We start from the raw sequence: 14784 nt of genomic DNA, 5'->3' as shown, positions 1-14784 counted from the left end.
TTATTAGCACATTGCAATGCAGGGTGTTTTTGTTTATGTCTCTATGCAGTTTTTTGGGTGTTCTGTGTGTATTTTTTAGCCAGCTAGGGAGTTCTGAATGTTCCTTTAGCACATTGCTATGCAGTTGTCACTGTTTTAGTTTTTTTTTAGCATGTTGCTATGCAGTTGCTAGGATGTTCTGGGAAGGTTTTAGTAAGATATGTAGTTATTAGGGTGTTCTGGGTGTTTTTTAGTTGAGCTGGGAAAAAAATAATAATCAATTTCTCGATTTTAATCGATTCTTATTTTGAAGAACCGATATCGATTCTTAAATCCCAAGAATGAATCTTTCAGTCTATGCTGTTTTTGTTGTTGCTTTATCATGCCTGAATATTGTAGCGCGCATGCCATCCAATAAATCGCAATAAGCTTTAATACTTCTGATATAAAACAATGTCTCAGCTTTCACATTCTGTCAATTTTATTACGAAATTCAAATAATATACCCTACCGTTATTGGCGCTCGGCCTTCAGTTCAAGCGAAGCGCACGTGAACTTATCATCTCTTCCTCTTTATTGCTAGTAGTTACAGCATGAAATAAACATGAACGAACATCCGAAGGTATGTTGAAAGATACAGTAAAACTTACCGAAATCCGTACCACGTCTCATGAAATCGCTCAATCTGTGTTTGAACCGCGGAAAGATGTCAATTAAACCGCTACTAAACAATCTGTCAAGTAATGTTAGGCTACATTTACCTCAGAAAAACCATTCAATGTCCAAAAACTCGTATCTTGAAAAATGAACTTTTCGATATATGCACTATATTGCTGCTGCATATTCATTGCATTTCTACGTAACTGTTCTTCAATATTTAATATAGGCTATGGGTTTTTTTAAATAATTTTTTTTTATTATTATTAATCCTCAATAACATAATAACATTGTCATGGAATTACATACAAATACATATTTTTAGGCTATGTTTGAATAAATCCATCATGTTTTTATGACAGCCACCATTTAACTCTTTCCCCGCCAGCGTATAAACATAATTATGTCATTAAAAATGTATTTGTTGTTATTATAAAAACTAACTTATGTGTAATTTAAATGTAAGTAGCCTACAAATCAGTTAATTTAACCTTTATTATAGTGATGTACCAACTTTGGTACCAACCAAACTGATTGTTTCCACCACAGAATAAAAAATTGAAAAAGGTAGGCCCTAATTGTGACTTTTTATCTTACACTTTTGACTTTTTTTCTCGCAATTGTAAGTTTATATCTCAGAATTCTGAGTTAATAACACGCAATTGCGAGTTAAGTCAGAAGTGTGAGATATAAACTTGCAATTGTGAGAAAAAAGTCAGAATTGCGAGATATAAACTTGCAATTGTGAGAAAAAAGTCAGAATTGCGAGATATAAACTCGCAATTGCAAAAAAAGTCAGAATTGCGAGATATAGCCTAAACGCGCAATTCTGAGAAAAAAAGTACGAATTGTGAGATACATTTTTTTATCAGTGACGGAAACAAGCTTCCATAGTTTACAGCATTCGTTGAGAGAATTTTTTTGTGCCTTACTGTACCTGATAGGCCCCAATTAATTGCTGTCAAATTGAATTGAATCGAAATTGAATCAAATCGCAAGTTTGTCAATTGAAATCGAATTGTGAAATTTGTGTCAATGCCTAGCCCTATTTTTAGGGCATGCTGATACAGTTTGTGTGCTGTTATACATAGTTTTAGTGCATGACTATGCATGTTCTGGGTGGGTTTTAGTGTATTGATATGCAGTAGCTAGGGTGAAAATCCATTTGCTCAAAGCTGCAGTCCGTAACCTTTTTGGGTTAGAAATGATTCAAAATAAATGTTTGTGCAAGTAGCCTACATAACCAGCCAGTGTTCAAAACTATCTGTTTGCCTTAGCTCGATTCAAAACGGTAAGCTTGTAATAATGTTTTTAATTCCAGTGGTACTGGTGGATTTCCACGGGAAATTCGAGCACGTCTTTGCGTCATTATGTCACATCTGTACACATAAAGAATGGGTCTCGTCTAGTAGGCCATGTTCCGTGTGAGGATGTTGGAGGTGGAGATTTATTGTCTTTTCTCTCAGCACTTGATATAATTAAACTTATCAATTTGATGGCGGATCCAGAAAGGTTCAAACGACAATCACCTGTGACAACTGAAGATTCACCCGTTGTAAAACACAAAAGACTTCAGACTTCGGAGTGGCTACAGAAAAAAAGAGACTGCAGCTGGGCCCATGCGAAAACAAGGATAAATATCTGAAGGGCATTAAATGTAGTCACGTAATGCTGATGTTGTTAACATTAACAATTTGAGAACAAAGTATAATTTGCATGGTTTGACGTGATATGATAAGCGATCGTTAGATTTAATCAGCGCGATTTACTGCAATGCTTTTTTTTTCTTAGTTGGTCAGAACAAAAGTGGATGTTACTTGTTCAGATTACATTTTCCAGTGAAAATTCTTATGTTGGTCATACTTCCAAAAAGTAGAATCTGTGATTGCGAATGATAGTATCATCCACACTGACTGACAGCCGCACATTCTCCTCAAAACATTGGATTCATCCGCGCTGTGCCGAGGCACAACCCCCGTAAAGTTGATAATTCCGCTAATAACTGCAATTGCAGATTTCGAACAGAGAGGGCGACAAAGAGGAAAAACTACGGACTGCAGCTTTAAAAATAATAGTGCACTTCTTTTCAACACCTGTCTTTTAGTTCTTGTCCACAGCACAAACAGTCCAGGGTGAGAAAAGCACCTGCATCAATTAGTGTTACACAGAGATTTATTCTAATTCCTAAACCTAAGTATGAGCATAAATAATAGTGATAGTCTTAGCAAGTGCCACTAATGAGCATTAATGATGCAGAATGATCATTTATTCTACAGGGATGCAGACAGGCAGCATGCAGCAATGAAGTGCGAACCTGAGATTTGATCTGGTAAAATGGCAAGTTAGCCCCATGACGTGGTACATTTAGGAGAGAACAAGCTCAATAAAAACTAAGTAGAATAAAAGAGATCACGGGTGCAGAGTGATTTAGATAGCGGTCAGCTAAAGGAATCAGATTGATAGGTTGGGGGAGTGACACAAAGGAGAGACGGAGTTGCAGGAGGGGGTGAAGAGCGAAAGGGAAAGTGGAGCGCTGGGAAAATTCATGCTGTGTTAGCATCCCTGAGCAACTCTATCAATACTGCATACAGCTGAGTTACTGGCAAGAGTCCTGCTGCTGCAAGCCTGCAACCCCAACCTCCGCCAGAGAGAGAGAGAGAGGAGAGAGAGAGAGAGAGAGCAGGAGTGAGTAAAAAGAAAGAAGGGGGTAAAAAGAGAGGGTGTTTATGAAAGACAAGCACAAAAGTGAGAGAGAGAGAGTAAGAGAGAACAGTTCTTACAAGCGCCTCTGCTTTCTGCTGTGTGTGTGTGTGTGTGTGTGTGTCAGAGGTTTGTGGTGGGACTGTGTCTTGATCTTGGGCTACTGCAGTAAAAGCGCGAGGAGGAGGCAGGAGAGGAGAGTGCTGCGCTCTGGAATTCTCCACAGGAAAGAGGAATAACACCAATCCAGCTTCACAGATAACATCTGACTGAAAACCTAGTGAAATTTCAGCGGGATCCACACCTCTTGCCTTATGCAGAAAACTCTGAGCACACCTGATTGAGACAGGACCAGGTGAGTAGAGATCATGAACTCTCAGTTTGTTAATGTTATGCAATTCAGATTGTAATCTGCTAGAACATGGAACAGTGTCTTATCAGATTTAATGAACTTCTGCAAGCAGATAAGATAAAGGAAAGCTCTGTGCAGTACGTGTGATATCTGAGGTTGAATTTTGCACTGGGAAGCGGTTTGGTCATGTACAGTACGTTGGTGCAGATTTGAGGTCCACAGCATTGGAATATTATAGCATGGTGCATTGAGACCTCAGATGATGGATGAACTTGTGTAAACTTTAATTCTCTGAGGTCAGCTTCAGTTTTTCTTTCTATTTACCCTATTTGGGGTTCTCACAATGATGAAAAACCTAGAAATATCAGGAGTTTTGAAATTGTGATTTTCCAGGCATGGAAAAGCCATGGGAATTTCTATTGTCAACTTTTAATTTACATTTAAGATATTAAATTAAGATTTAATCTAGACATATGGCTCTTTCTGGGTGCAATCATTATACATAATACAAAAAAAATGATTAAATCTTCTAAATAAATAAATACACATTTAAATCATTATTCAGTAATCAATAATGACTGGAAAATCATAGGAATGTGTGGGAACTCTTTTCTATATCCTTTTAAAAGACATGAAAAATGTCGATATTTTCATGTTTTACACTGTAAAAAAAATCTATTTCTAAGTGAAAATTGCTTCAAAGTAAATCCTACACCAATTTTTTTCAGTGTATTGAAGATAAAAAGGATATGAAAGTACAGCTGAGCTTTACAGTATAATAAAATCTTGATATTAAAGGATATATCAAGATTTCTCCCATTCCTGTTCAGACTTAAAACGCAGTGTTGCCTGTATTCTTTTTGTTTCCCTTGTGGTTTGTATGAAAATATAACGATTTTTTTGTCTTTAAGGTGCGTTTGAACATTTTGGACAGATATTTTTCAAGCACCATTTGCTTTGACTGTTAAAGTGAATATGCAAGTAACAGCTAGAATTATAAGTGTGTGCCTTAACGTATCTAAATTCCACAACCAGATCAGCGCTGAACTCCACTGAACTTCTGATTATGGCAAAGGCTTACAACGAGTTACACACAACTTCCAGCTGAACTCATATATCAGAAGAAGCCAGAGGCCCACTTGGGTCATGATGTTTGTTTGTTTCTTCTTTTCAGAGCTCGTAATGAGGAATCTGATTAGCTGTAAGCCAGTATTTGAATTTCATTTGCACTGTAATAATCCTGTGGCAGCTCGGAGTGATAAACTAAGTCAAACAAAAGCCTCTTTACATCTCACTACAACTCAAGACCGCTATTGTAGTTTTGGGGATTAACAAAGGAAAATTTTATTGCTCAGACACTGTTCTTTAAGGGGCCTACGGATGGACCCTGGGGGCCCTTGGATCTGTGACCTTGCTTATTTAGATAGTCCACTTGAGACATTCCACTTAATATGAGTAACTTTACCACTACATGTCAACTAGCAGTCATTAGAGTATTAGGAGACTGTCTGCTTAATATCTGATAACACTTTATTTTAATGCTCCTCAACTTTGCAACCACATGTCAACTTATTCTACTAACCCTTACTGAACAGTCTACTAATACTCTAATGAGAGTTAGTTGACATGTGGTTGCAAAGTTACTTATAGTTAGTAGAATGTCTTAAGTGAACATTAGATAATGGATTAGCTACATAAATTAACAATATGGGCAATATACTTTTAAAGCATTTATTAAACTTGGTTAATGTTAATACAAATTTAATTGCTCATTGTTTGTTAATGTTAGCTCACAGTAATGTTAGTTCACACACAAAAAATAACTTTTGGTTTTAAAAATGTATTAGTAAATGTTGAAATTAACATTGGCTATGATGAATAAACGCAGTAGAAATATTGTTCAGTTTTAGTTAAATAATGTAGTTAACCAATGCTAACAAATTAAACCTTATTAGACTTATAATTCAGACTTTGGCAACTTTGCTAACCGTTTTATTTCATTTTATTTAATTTTTTCAGCGGTTCTCGTTCCTATAAATCAAAAATGTATTGCATTTATGAAAAGGTGGCCATCTCTTAAAACTTGTCAGAAATGCAATACATTTTTGATTTATAGGAACGAGAACTCAGCTGTGAATTACAGGCTATCATTAATAATAATCAGGCTATATCATAAATTAATATCAATCTATCAAAGTGCTTGTGCTGTTTCCTGACATGCAAGTCTCTAAATGATATATCTAAGTGCAAGCATGTCATTGTTTGCTTGTACAGCACGTCTGTTCAGACTAAAGCAAATGCTTACAGTACATGGCATCCCTGACTGAGGGTACATGTAAATGTTCTGGTGTAAACACTCAAACAATGCTGTGATGCTTTGCCTGTATTCCTCCAGCATGTTGATCAAACAGCTGAGCTGCAATGCCACTGGTTATGGTGGTGTTGCTTTTGAATAAATCTAGAGACAAATAGCAGTGAATGGAAAAAGGAAGAGAGCAGGATGAAGGTTGACAAACATTAGGTGTGGTTCTGCTTTGTTGTGAGTGTTCGCACTCTGATTTATCTTCCTTCGATCAGGGGACACTTTATCTTCTTTAGATCAGGGCAAATGGCCTAATGTTTAACCAGAATACACTTAATACATAAGGACTGTTGACAGCTTGTATGATCTTGCTTCAAATATTTCCACCATCTATTGTTTGTTTGAGCATCAAATTCACCTTAAGGGATTTTTTTCAGTAAAACTTTATTTGCCAGTCAAGTTTAGACTCAAAATATCATCCCAAAGAACATTTTTATTACTTGTTCTGGTGGCTCTTGAGAAGATATGCCACCTTCCTTGGTTAATTTAATGAGAAGTGTTTGAGTTCATATTGAAATCTCTGACTTTTGATTACAGACGTTGGTGTCTTGGTAATTCTGAGCACAGTCTGAGACATTGTTGAGGTCTCTTCTGAGATTCTTGGGGTCTTTTTCTCAGGAAACAATCTGAGCAGCAGCTAAAGTTATATTTGCTCCTTATTCTTGGAGAAATGAACAAGATCTCATTGTATTTTTTATTCTTGAGTGTTTTTTTTGGTTAGAATTTACTGGGGAATTTTTCAGATGTACCTAAATTGGCCACATCCACTGGAAGTTGAATTGAAATTTGAATTGGATTGACAGGAAGAATAATTTACTAAACAATTCAAAGAAAGTCAACACAGGTAATGGATTCTGTGAAATGACGTGTGCTTCCACACCGGCCCATGCAATGGAAGTTCAATTCTTAAATCTAAAGATAGAATACAATTTTCTAGGCCTACACTACCATTCAATATTTTGGGGTTGGTAAGATTTTGAAAAGTTTCATCAAGGTGGCATTAATGTGATAAAAAATACACAGTAAAAATATTGTGAAACATTACAAATCAAATATAACTTTTTTTTATTTTAATATATTTTAAATGTAATCTATTCATGTGGTGGCACATTTTTATTATTATTATTATTATTATCTAATAATAAAATGATTCGATATTTTTGGCTAATATTTTTGTTGAACCCTAATGCATTATTTTCAGAATATATCTTTTGTAAAGAAAATACAAAAGGACAACATTAATTTGAAATAGAAATCTTTTGTAACATAATAAATTTCTTTACTGTCACGTTTGAGCAATTTAATGCATCCTCTCTGATTTTAATCTTAATCTTGTAATTTTAAAGGCCTATAAAACTAGTAAACTTTCAGACAAGGCTTTGACTAGCCTTCATTGGAAGTTTGTCTTGACGATCCTTCCATTTCTATTTAAAATTACACTCATTGCAGCTTTTTCAATTTATTTTAGTGCATTTTAATTTGACTTGTTCTAATGCAAATTTAATCCACAGTTCAATTCTGCATGCTCAGCGACTGTGTTATTCACTACTTTTTTTGAATGAATGAATGAATGATTGACACTGTGTGATAAAACCAATGCTGTCTTGTAGCTGACACATGCTTCCATTTGTGGACTTACATATAGTTCCTGAAACCATCCACTGCTCAAGTCATGACTGTGGGCTCGCGTGCCAGTCAGAGTCCAGGTGATAAACCGTGTGTGTGTGTGTTGGTGGGGGGGAGGTTGTGGGTGTGGGAACTGGGAAGGGGACAAACCTGTGTCCAGAGAAGCATTCATTTAAATGTACTGGGTGGGACATTTCCAGTTCTTAACAGCAGAAAAGAATGATGGATCGGAGACAGGCATGATCATACAGTAGGTATATTGTTTTTGTCATTGTCCTGTCTGGAATCTGGATAAAACAGCGCAGTCAGTCAGTGCTCAGCGTGTGGACAGTTGTGCTTGTGTAGGTTGTCTCTCAAAGGCTTTCAGGAGGAGAGAAAATGCTTTTGCAGGCTGTTTTTTTGGAATGGTGTTGCTCGTTTTAATGAAATGGCTTTAGATTGTGGGCCAGCGCTGCTTTTATAATGCAGTCTTTAGGCCAGCTTTGCTGGTACATTGCAGTATTGTGAGTAGAGCTGTAACTTGCAACTGTCAAAACGTTTTGGGTGGAACAGCAGGGGTAGAAAATTAAAGTCTGCTGGATCAGTAAAGATCCTGAGGGAGCCAGTGTCTTTTCTGAACATTGCCATAAGAAAATATGACTGCTCTTTCATAGTTCTTGAGACTAAATGGAGTTAATTATCAACTATGCCTCCTAAAATAGACAGAAATGAGATGGTAGTGGACATACACTAGGGTAGTAGTTACACATAACATGCTCTATGGCTTTTTTATTAACAGCATCAGTATTTCAGGTCATAATGTACACTACTGTTCAAAAGTTTCGAGTTTTTGAAAGAAGCCTCTTCTGCTCACCAAGCTTGCATTTATTTGACCAAAAATACAGTAAAAACAGTTAATATATATTTTTAATTGTATATAGCCTACTGTTTGAAAATATTTCGAAATGTAATTTATTCTTTTAACATCCTTGCTCAATAGAAGTATTTATTTCTTTAAGAAAAAAAATCTTACTGACCCCTAAAGTTTGAACAGTACTGTATATGACTAGGAGTATGAAATATCAAAGGAAAAGTGTATATTTTAGGTACTGTGATGGATCAGCATTTAATTGAGGTTTTTCGCCATTTTTAATCACCATTTCACCTTGACTAGTTCATTTTTAAATAGTCCTGCGGTGTGATACACATTTTTTACATTATTTTTACTAATACTATTATTTTTACTAATTTGTTTTATTATTTATTTAGTCTCTCAATTAACATGATCTTAATAAGACATAATAAGATTTCATGTCACCTGCTCAGTAATAGTTTAGAGCCATACACTTTTATTGCAATATATGAACAGAGTTATGAACAAAGTTAACACGACAATAACGCATATACGTTTTTTTTTGTTTTTTTAATTGCAACGTAAATGCAGGCTCAAAGTGACCCTATGAATCACCCATAATTTAAGCAGGGTTGCCAGGTCCACAGTTTTTCCCAACAGTAAACATTATTTGTAGCTCCTCTCCCTTTCAGTAATCTCAAAGAGCTTTACACTTTAGTTCTGGTAAGAAACAAAGTCTCAGCTTTCAAATTCTGTCCATTTTATCACTTAATTCAAACAATAATTGGTGTTTTGACGCTCTCACATGTGACGTGACAGATCGCTGTAGCATCTCAGTTCAAGCAGTTAGTTGGGAGAGATTTTTCCCTTAAGAAAGTCATACTATCGGTATCGGCATTCTGAATAATCGGTATTGGTATCGGTGGAGAAATTTAGTATCGGTGCATCTCTAAAATATACATTTGGTAGAACCGCTAATGTATCTAAGAAGTGTGGATCTTCAGGTATTGTGGTAGCTGTAGATAGTGAGCTTAACAGCCTGTTTACAGCAAAGAGTTTTTGCTTTTGGCTTAAGGACAGACATAACCGTAAGCAAGAGGGAGAACTGCGTCATATGTTGTGAAGGCTGAAAATCTGATTAACCTACTTTAGGGGAAAAAGTGAAATTTTTGGGGCTTGCTGCCTGATTTCCCAGAAAGGACAGCAGTTGATCCTACAAAGAAGTTGGTACGTGACTCACTCAGTTGTAAGCAAAGCAATGTGACAATGTAACACTTTTAATAGCCTGTCCTAATCAGTAAGGAGTATTGTGACAAACATGTAATGTAGTAAAGTTGTTTGTTGCTACTTAGTGGGGGAATGCAACCTGTCGTGAACATCGACATTGACAACTTGTATTTTGCTTTAATAAAGCCTATTTTAAGATTTGTTGCATTGTGACATTATGGCACATTTTCCTTTGTCATTCTCAGTACTATAGTGCAATAAAATTTCATTCTCATTACAAAAAAAAAAAAAAAAGATTTATTATCATTCATAGATCCTTGTATTATTTGTTGTACTGCCTTTAATTGCTAATTTAAATCTAAATCATTTTATAATTGTTTTTATTAATTACTGCATTACAATATTGAGCGTAAAAGAGAATTGATGGTAATGAGTATTTGCTTAATTTTCATGAAAATAATGTCACAATGCAAAATATAATTTCTTAAAGCATTTCTTTAGTTTTTGGAGTGAATTGTGACAAGCACATGTTGAGATTCACCCTATGAGTAGCTTTTAGTGAGGATGTAGGTTTACTGTAATTGATAAATATATAGTAAAAGGGCACGGGTAAGAGTGAGAGAGAGAGAGAGAATAATAAAATTACCACCTTATTTATTTACCTTCATGTAAGCCATAAACCATAATGCATTATGCACAGCTTATATAGCCAGATTCACAGTTGCTATGGAGATTTTCATAAATTCTTCAGGAATAGCAGAAGTGGCTCTTTTCTGCCAGCAGGAAGAGGGAGGCAGTCTATTTTTTGCTTTTTGTTACAGGCAGTGATGCTTTTGGGATTGATAAAAGTATGTGTTTTTTTCATACTGCTAATCTCTATTTACAATAAACAAGGCAGAGCAGTGCAAAGCTCTGAGAGCGATCTAGTGCCAATTCGGTTCAAATTCTTTTTCACCTTTTAATGTGATTTGCTTTAAAATGTGCACCATATCCAGCAGATCATCAAATCTATTTCTTGTGGCAGCTCTCAAAGCTTGTGTTTGAAAGGTTCCCAAAGTTTGGTGCTTCTGCTCCTGTTTTGTTTGTGGAACATTTCCTTTCCTTTAAGGCAAACTTTTGTTTTTTACTCGCCACTTCACAGACCTTTGGGTGTGATGTGAATATCAAGTGGCTCTTGAGCTTAGACACTGATGCTGAGGCATTTAAGCTCATGTTATATGAGGCTGAAATCAGTAGTTTTTATATTGAACTCTTTTTCATCCTCCAGTAAAACAGAAACAGAGAAAGTAAGAAAGTTGTGTATTCTGTAAACAGAATACTTTGAAATCTGTGAAACAAGAACTTCTCAAGTGTTAGTGAAAGTACAGTACAGATGTCAATGAGGGTAATGGTTAACTCTGGAAAAGGGCTGAAAAAAGATTCAAGTGGAAAACTGAGAACAATTAGAGTTTAAGATTTTAGAGGTTTATTTAAGATGCATGCACATGCATATGTAAGAACACACGCTTTGTCATTCCATATCTGATGGGTTTCCATGTTTTATGGGGAACTTCCATAGACATAATGTTTTTATACTGTACCAACTGTATATTCTATCCCCTAACCCTAAAGCTACCCATCACAGAAAACTCTTTCTGTTTTACATTTTCAAAAAACATCACTTAGTATGATTTATAAGCTGTTTTCCTCATGGGGACCAAAAATGTTCCCACAAAGACTAGGATTTGGAATATTGCTATAATTTTGGGGACATTTTGTCCCCATAACGTAGTGTATAACTGCACTACACACACACACACACACACACACACACACATCCATCATGACTGAATTTCTTTGTCTTAAATTATTATTTGCTTTAAATATATCTTTAGTTACAGTGATCCATCACCCTGGCTTAGAAACCTCTGAGCATTAAACCTGGATAAGAGAAATTATTTTACCAAAAACATTACACCTTCACCTTTAAAATTACCTCTCCAACGGGACCAATTGTATTTCTGTCCCCATGATGGATTCTTGCAATTCTCCAAGATGACTTTTGAATTTACTGTCACACTCACCATGCATACAAAGATCATAGATCAACGTCAAACATGCAGTTTTCTTGATTCATATTAGTTCGTATTGAAGCAGCAAGAGGCTATTTGCAATAAAATGATAGTAAGGTGATATGAACCGTCTGACCTTAATGTTACATTCTGTTGGCTAGCTGGGTTCCCATCATCATCTACACTTTTACAACATTTGCATATCATTAGACTTGACATAAACATCTGAAGAATAGCCTTATCGCTGCAGGTTCAAAGAGAGGCAAGTGTATGAGTCACGGACAGTGATAATGTTTTCTGTTTATATCCTTGTGTTAAATTTTTAAAAGACACCAACAGTCAGAAAGAGGTGGTCACCATTTAAAATAAATCTTTCTTAATTTTTTATTGTATTTATATATATTTTTTTTTTCAAAAAAAAAAAAGTGCTTTGTTTTTTGGTTTTGTTTTGTTACCCTAGCCAGACGTCACTGCACAAACCAACAACTTTTTTTTTTTATTAATCGCTTTTTTATTGCCAATATCCAACAGCTTTTAACGAAGACCTTCCCCTACTTCCTAGAATACCTGCAGATAGATTTTTATGTGAAGAATTTATGACATTTTTCCCGAAAATGAATAATATATGACCTTTACGTGCACTCCCGAGAGTTACTCTCTTCTGTTCTGACACATGAAATGAATGCTTTTACAATGTTTAAGATAATGGCGAAAGAGCTATTCTGTAATGTCAATGTGTCCTGCAAAGAAAAGGGTTTAATTCAAACTATAGTCCCACATAGCCAGATCTATATAGTTTATAGCCTGTCCATGCTGCGCAAAAATAACCTTGGTCCAGGCCAGAAAAAAGCAAAATGTACCCAAACTTATAAAACTCTAAAATCATTGTTCTGATGTCTGAATAGAGTCATGCTTAGTGCAATGGACCTGTATTTGTGTTTGTCAGCTGTATTCATTGATATTGCCCCTGATGGGGTGGAAAATGGTCAGTTTGAATGCTGATCCAGGCTGGAGGCAGGTTAATGTTGGTCTGGTTGGGTGGATTTGCTGTTCACCAACAAAACTAACCTGATGAAGCTGTTTGGCCGAGAACATCTTGCTGGTTAAACTTGTTATAAGCCTGGTGGGGACACCAGCATATCAGCCTCCAAAACACAATAAGTACTGGTCGGGCTGGTTCAATAACAAAGCAATGGTGTATAAGAGAAAACACCTCACCTTAGATGCACACAACCAAACTGTTACATTTTGTCTATTCCCAGGCTGTGTATCATGTACAGTCGCTGATCTCTGAGATGGCCGAGTGGGCCAGACGGGCCAGAATTTCCCCCCTGCAGCGCTGCCACCACCTCCTCCAGGGCCAGCGGCCCACCCTGTGCATCTGATCCGCCCAGCCCCGCTAACACCCATCCTGGGCTTCCCTCTCATCGGGCCACCTGGCTTCACTCCGGGCCCATCATGGGAGGATGCCTTTCCAAACCCAAACCAGGTGATGAGCATACAGAAAACCCTCAGTCTGTGTAGTGTTCCCTGTTGATTAAATCCTGTAATAATTGAGACTTGTGTCTCCACCTATATATAGGTCAGTTAACGTGACCCCTGACTGCTGCTGTGATGTGGCTTTCCTTTAGTGCTGGAGGAATTTTAATGCTCTTAATTGCTGTGTTCAAGAGGATTAGACAGTGGAATATGAGTTGTGTTTTGAATGTTTCACAATGTATCGCTGTTTCTCTTGTATGGCGACTGGGGGAGGGGTACTACCCGAGGGCAGGGGGCACCGAAACGACTTTCATCTGTCCAAAGACTCAGTTGTGAAAGTGTGATTGTGGGTGTTGGATTTCAGAGGGCGCAGAGAGAGGCCGAACGGTCCAAGCCAGTCAGTCACTGTGCTTGGAAAAGAATATGACTTTCTATTCTATACTAGGAAGTTGATTCACTCAATGATTTTATCACAAACTGCTCTTGCAGGTTAATCTATTACAGTTCCTTTCATCTCAAATACAGTGAATGTGGGTCATTCTCAAGAGATGGTGCCATTTGGGCCGGAAAAGTTCAGGATTTTATTCAGCAAAGATGCATTAAATTGATCAAAAGTGACAGTTAAGACATTTATAATTTTACAAAAGATTTTTATTTCAAATTAATGCTGTTCTTTCTATTCATTAAAGAATCCTGAAAAAAAAAACAAGCAGCACAACTGTTTCAACAAAGATAATAATAAGAAATGCTTCTTGATCACCAAATCAGCATATCAAATAAATGCAGCCTTGTTCTGATGAGAGTAGTATACTGTATATATATGGTTCAATATTTGGTTAAATTAAAACAAACTCTGATTGCTCTGTTAGTGCGGTTAATTTGAATAAGCGTGAATAAGTGCGCACCAAACAAGCGGACCGAGAGCGCTGAAAAGATGGGTCTAGGTCCGCTTTCAAACGAACTCTGGTGCGGTTCAACACGGACCAAAGAAATGTAAACGAACCAAAAACGGGACATGACGTTACAAGATGCGACCGTAAAGAGTACAAAATGCCCATCACAGTTCGGTACAGGCATCAGATCCGCGTCTCCTCACAGCAGATCTTTGTTTGTATGTGTAATGGAGGGATTTCTGATGCTGTTTTGACCATAGATATCATATATAAAGGCTAGATGTCTCGTGCGCGCTGCTGGCCAATGGAGGTCGACGTCCGCACGTGGCGGCCATCTTGCCACAGTGGACTCGCTCACTCGTTTAATGGTGCATGTACTTTTAAATAACCATAACTTGCTCAATTTTCTACCGATTTTCAAACGGTTTGGTTTGTTATAAACGTCAGAGATGTAGTTATGACACTGCATACATACACTGCATACATATGAATAATTATAACATACATGTTTAAGCATTCGGGATTATAGCCACGTTAATAACGTTTGTAAGAAACCAAACCGTTTGTAAATCCGTCAAGATTTCAGCGAGATAAGAGGATTTGTGTGCGTGCTGATCATTCACCTT

At 36.7% G+C, this 14784-nt stretch overlaps 1 protein-coding gene across 1 annotated transcript in view; it reads left to right on the top strand.

The window, feature by feature from the left end:
* Nucleotides 1–3245: 3245 nt before the first annotated feature.
* aifm3 (AIF family member 3) overlaps nt 3246–14784 on the top strand; it is a 30661-nt gene continuing 19122 nt past the window's right edge. Inside the window, exons 1-2 of the mRNA XM_084113803.1 lie at nt 3246–3691; nt 13049–13275. Coding sequence (XP_083969929.1) covers nt 13245–13275 — 31 coding nt within the window. The 5' untranslated portion in view covers nt 3246–3691; nt 13049–13244. The remainder of the gene's footprint in view (nt 3692–13048; nt 13276–14784) is intronic.

The sequence above is a fragment of the Abramis brama genome (assembly GCF_963993115.1).
Source record: "Abramis brama genome assembly, chromosome: 5".
NCBI lineage: Eukaryota > Metazoa > Chordata > Actinopteri > Cypriniformes > Leuciscidae > Abramis > Abramis brama.
The sequence above is the reverse complement of the archived record's forward strand: the minus strand, read 5'-3'. Positions and strand labels throughout refer to the sequence as shown.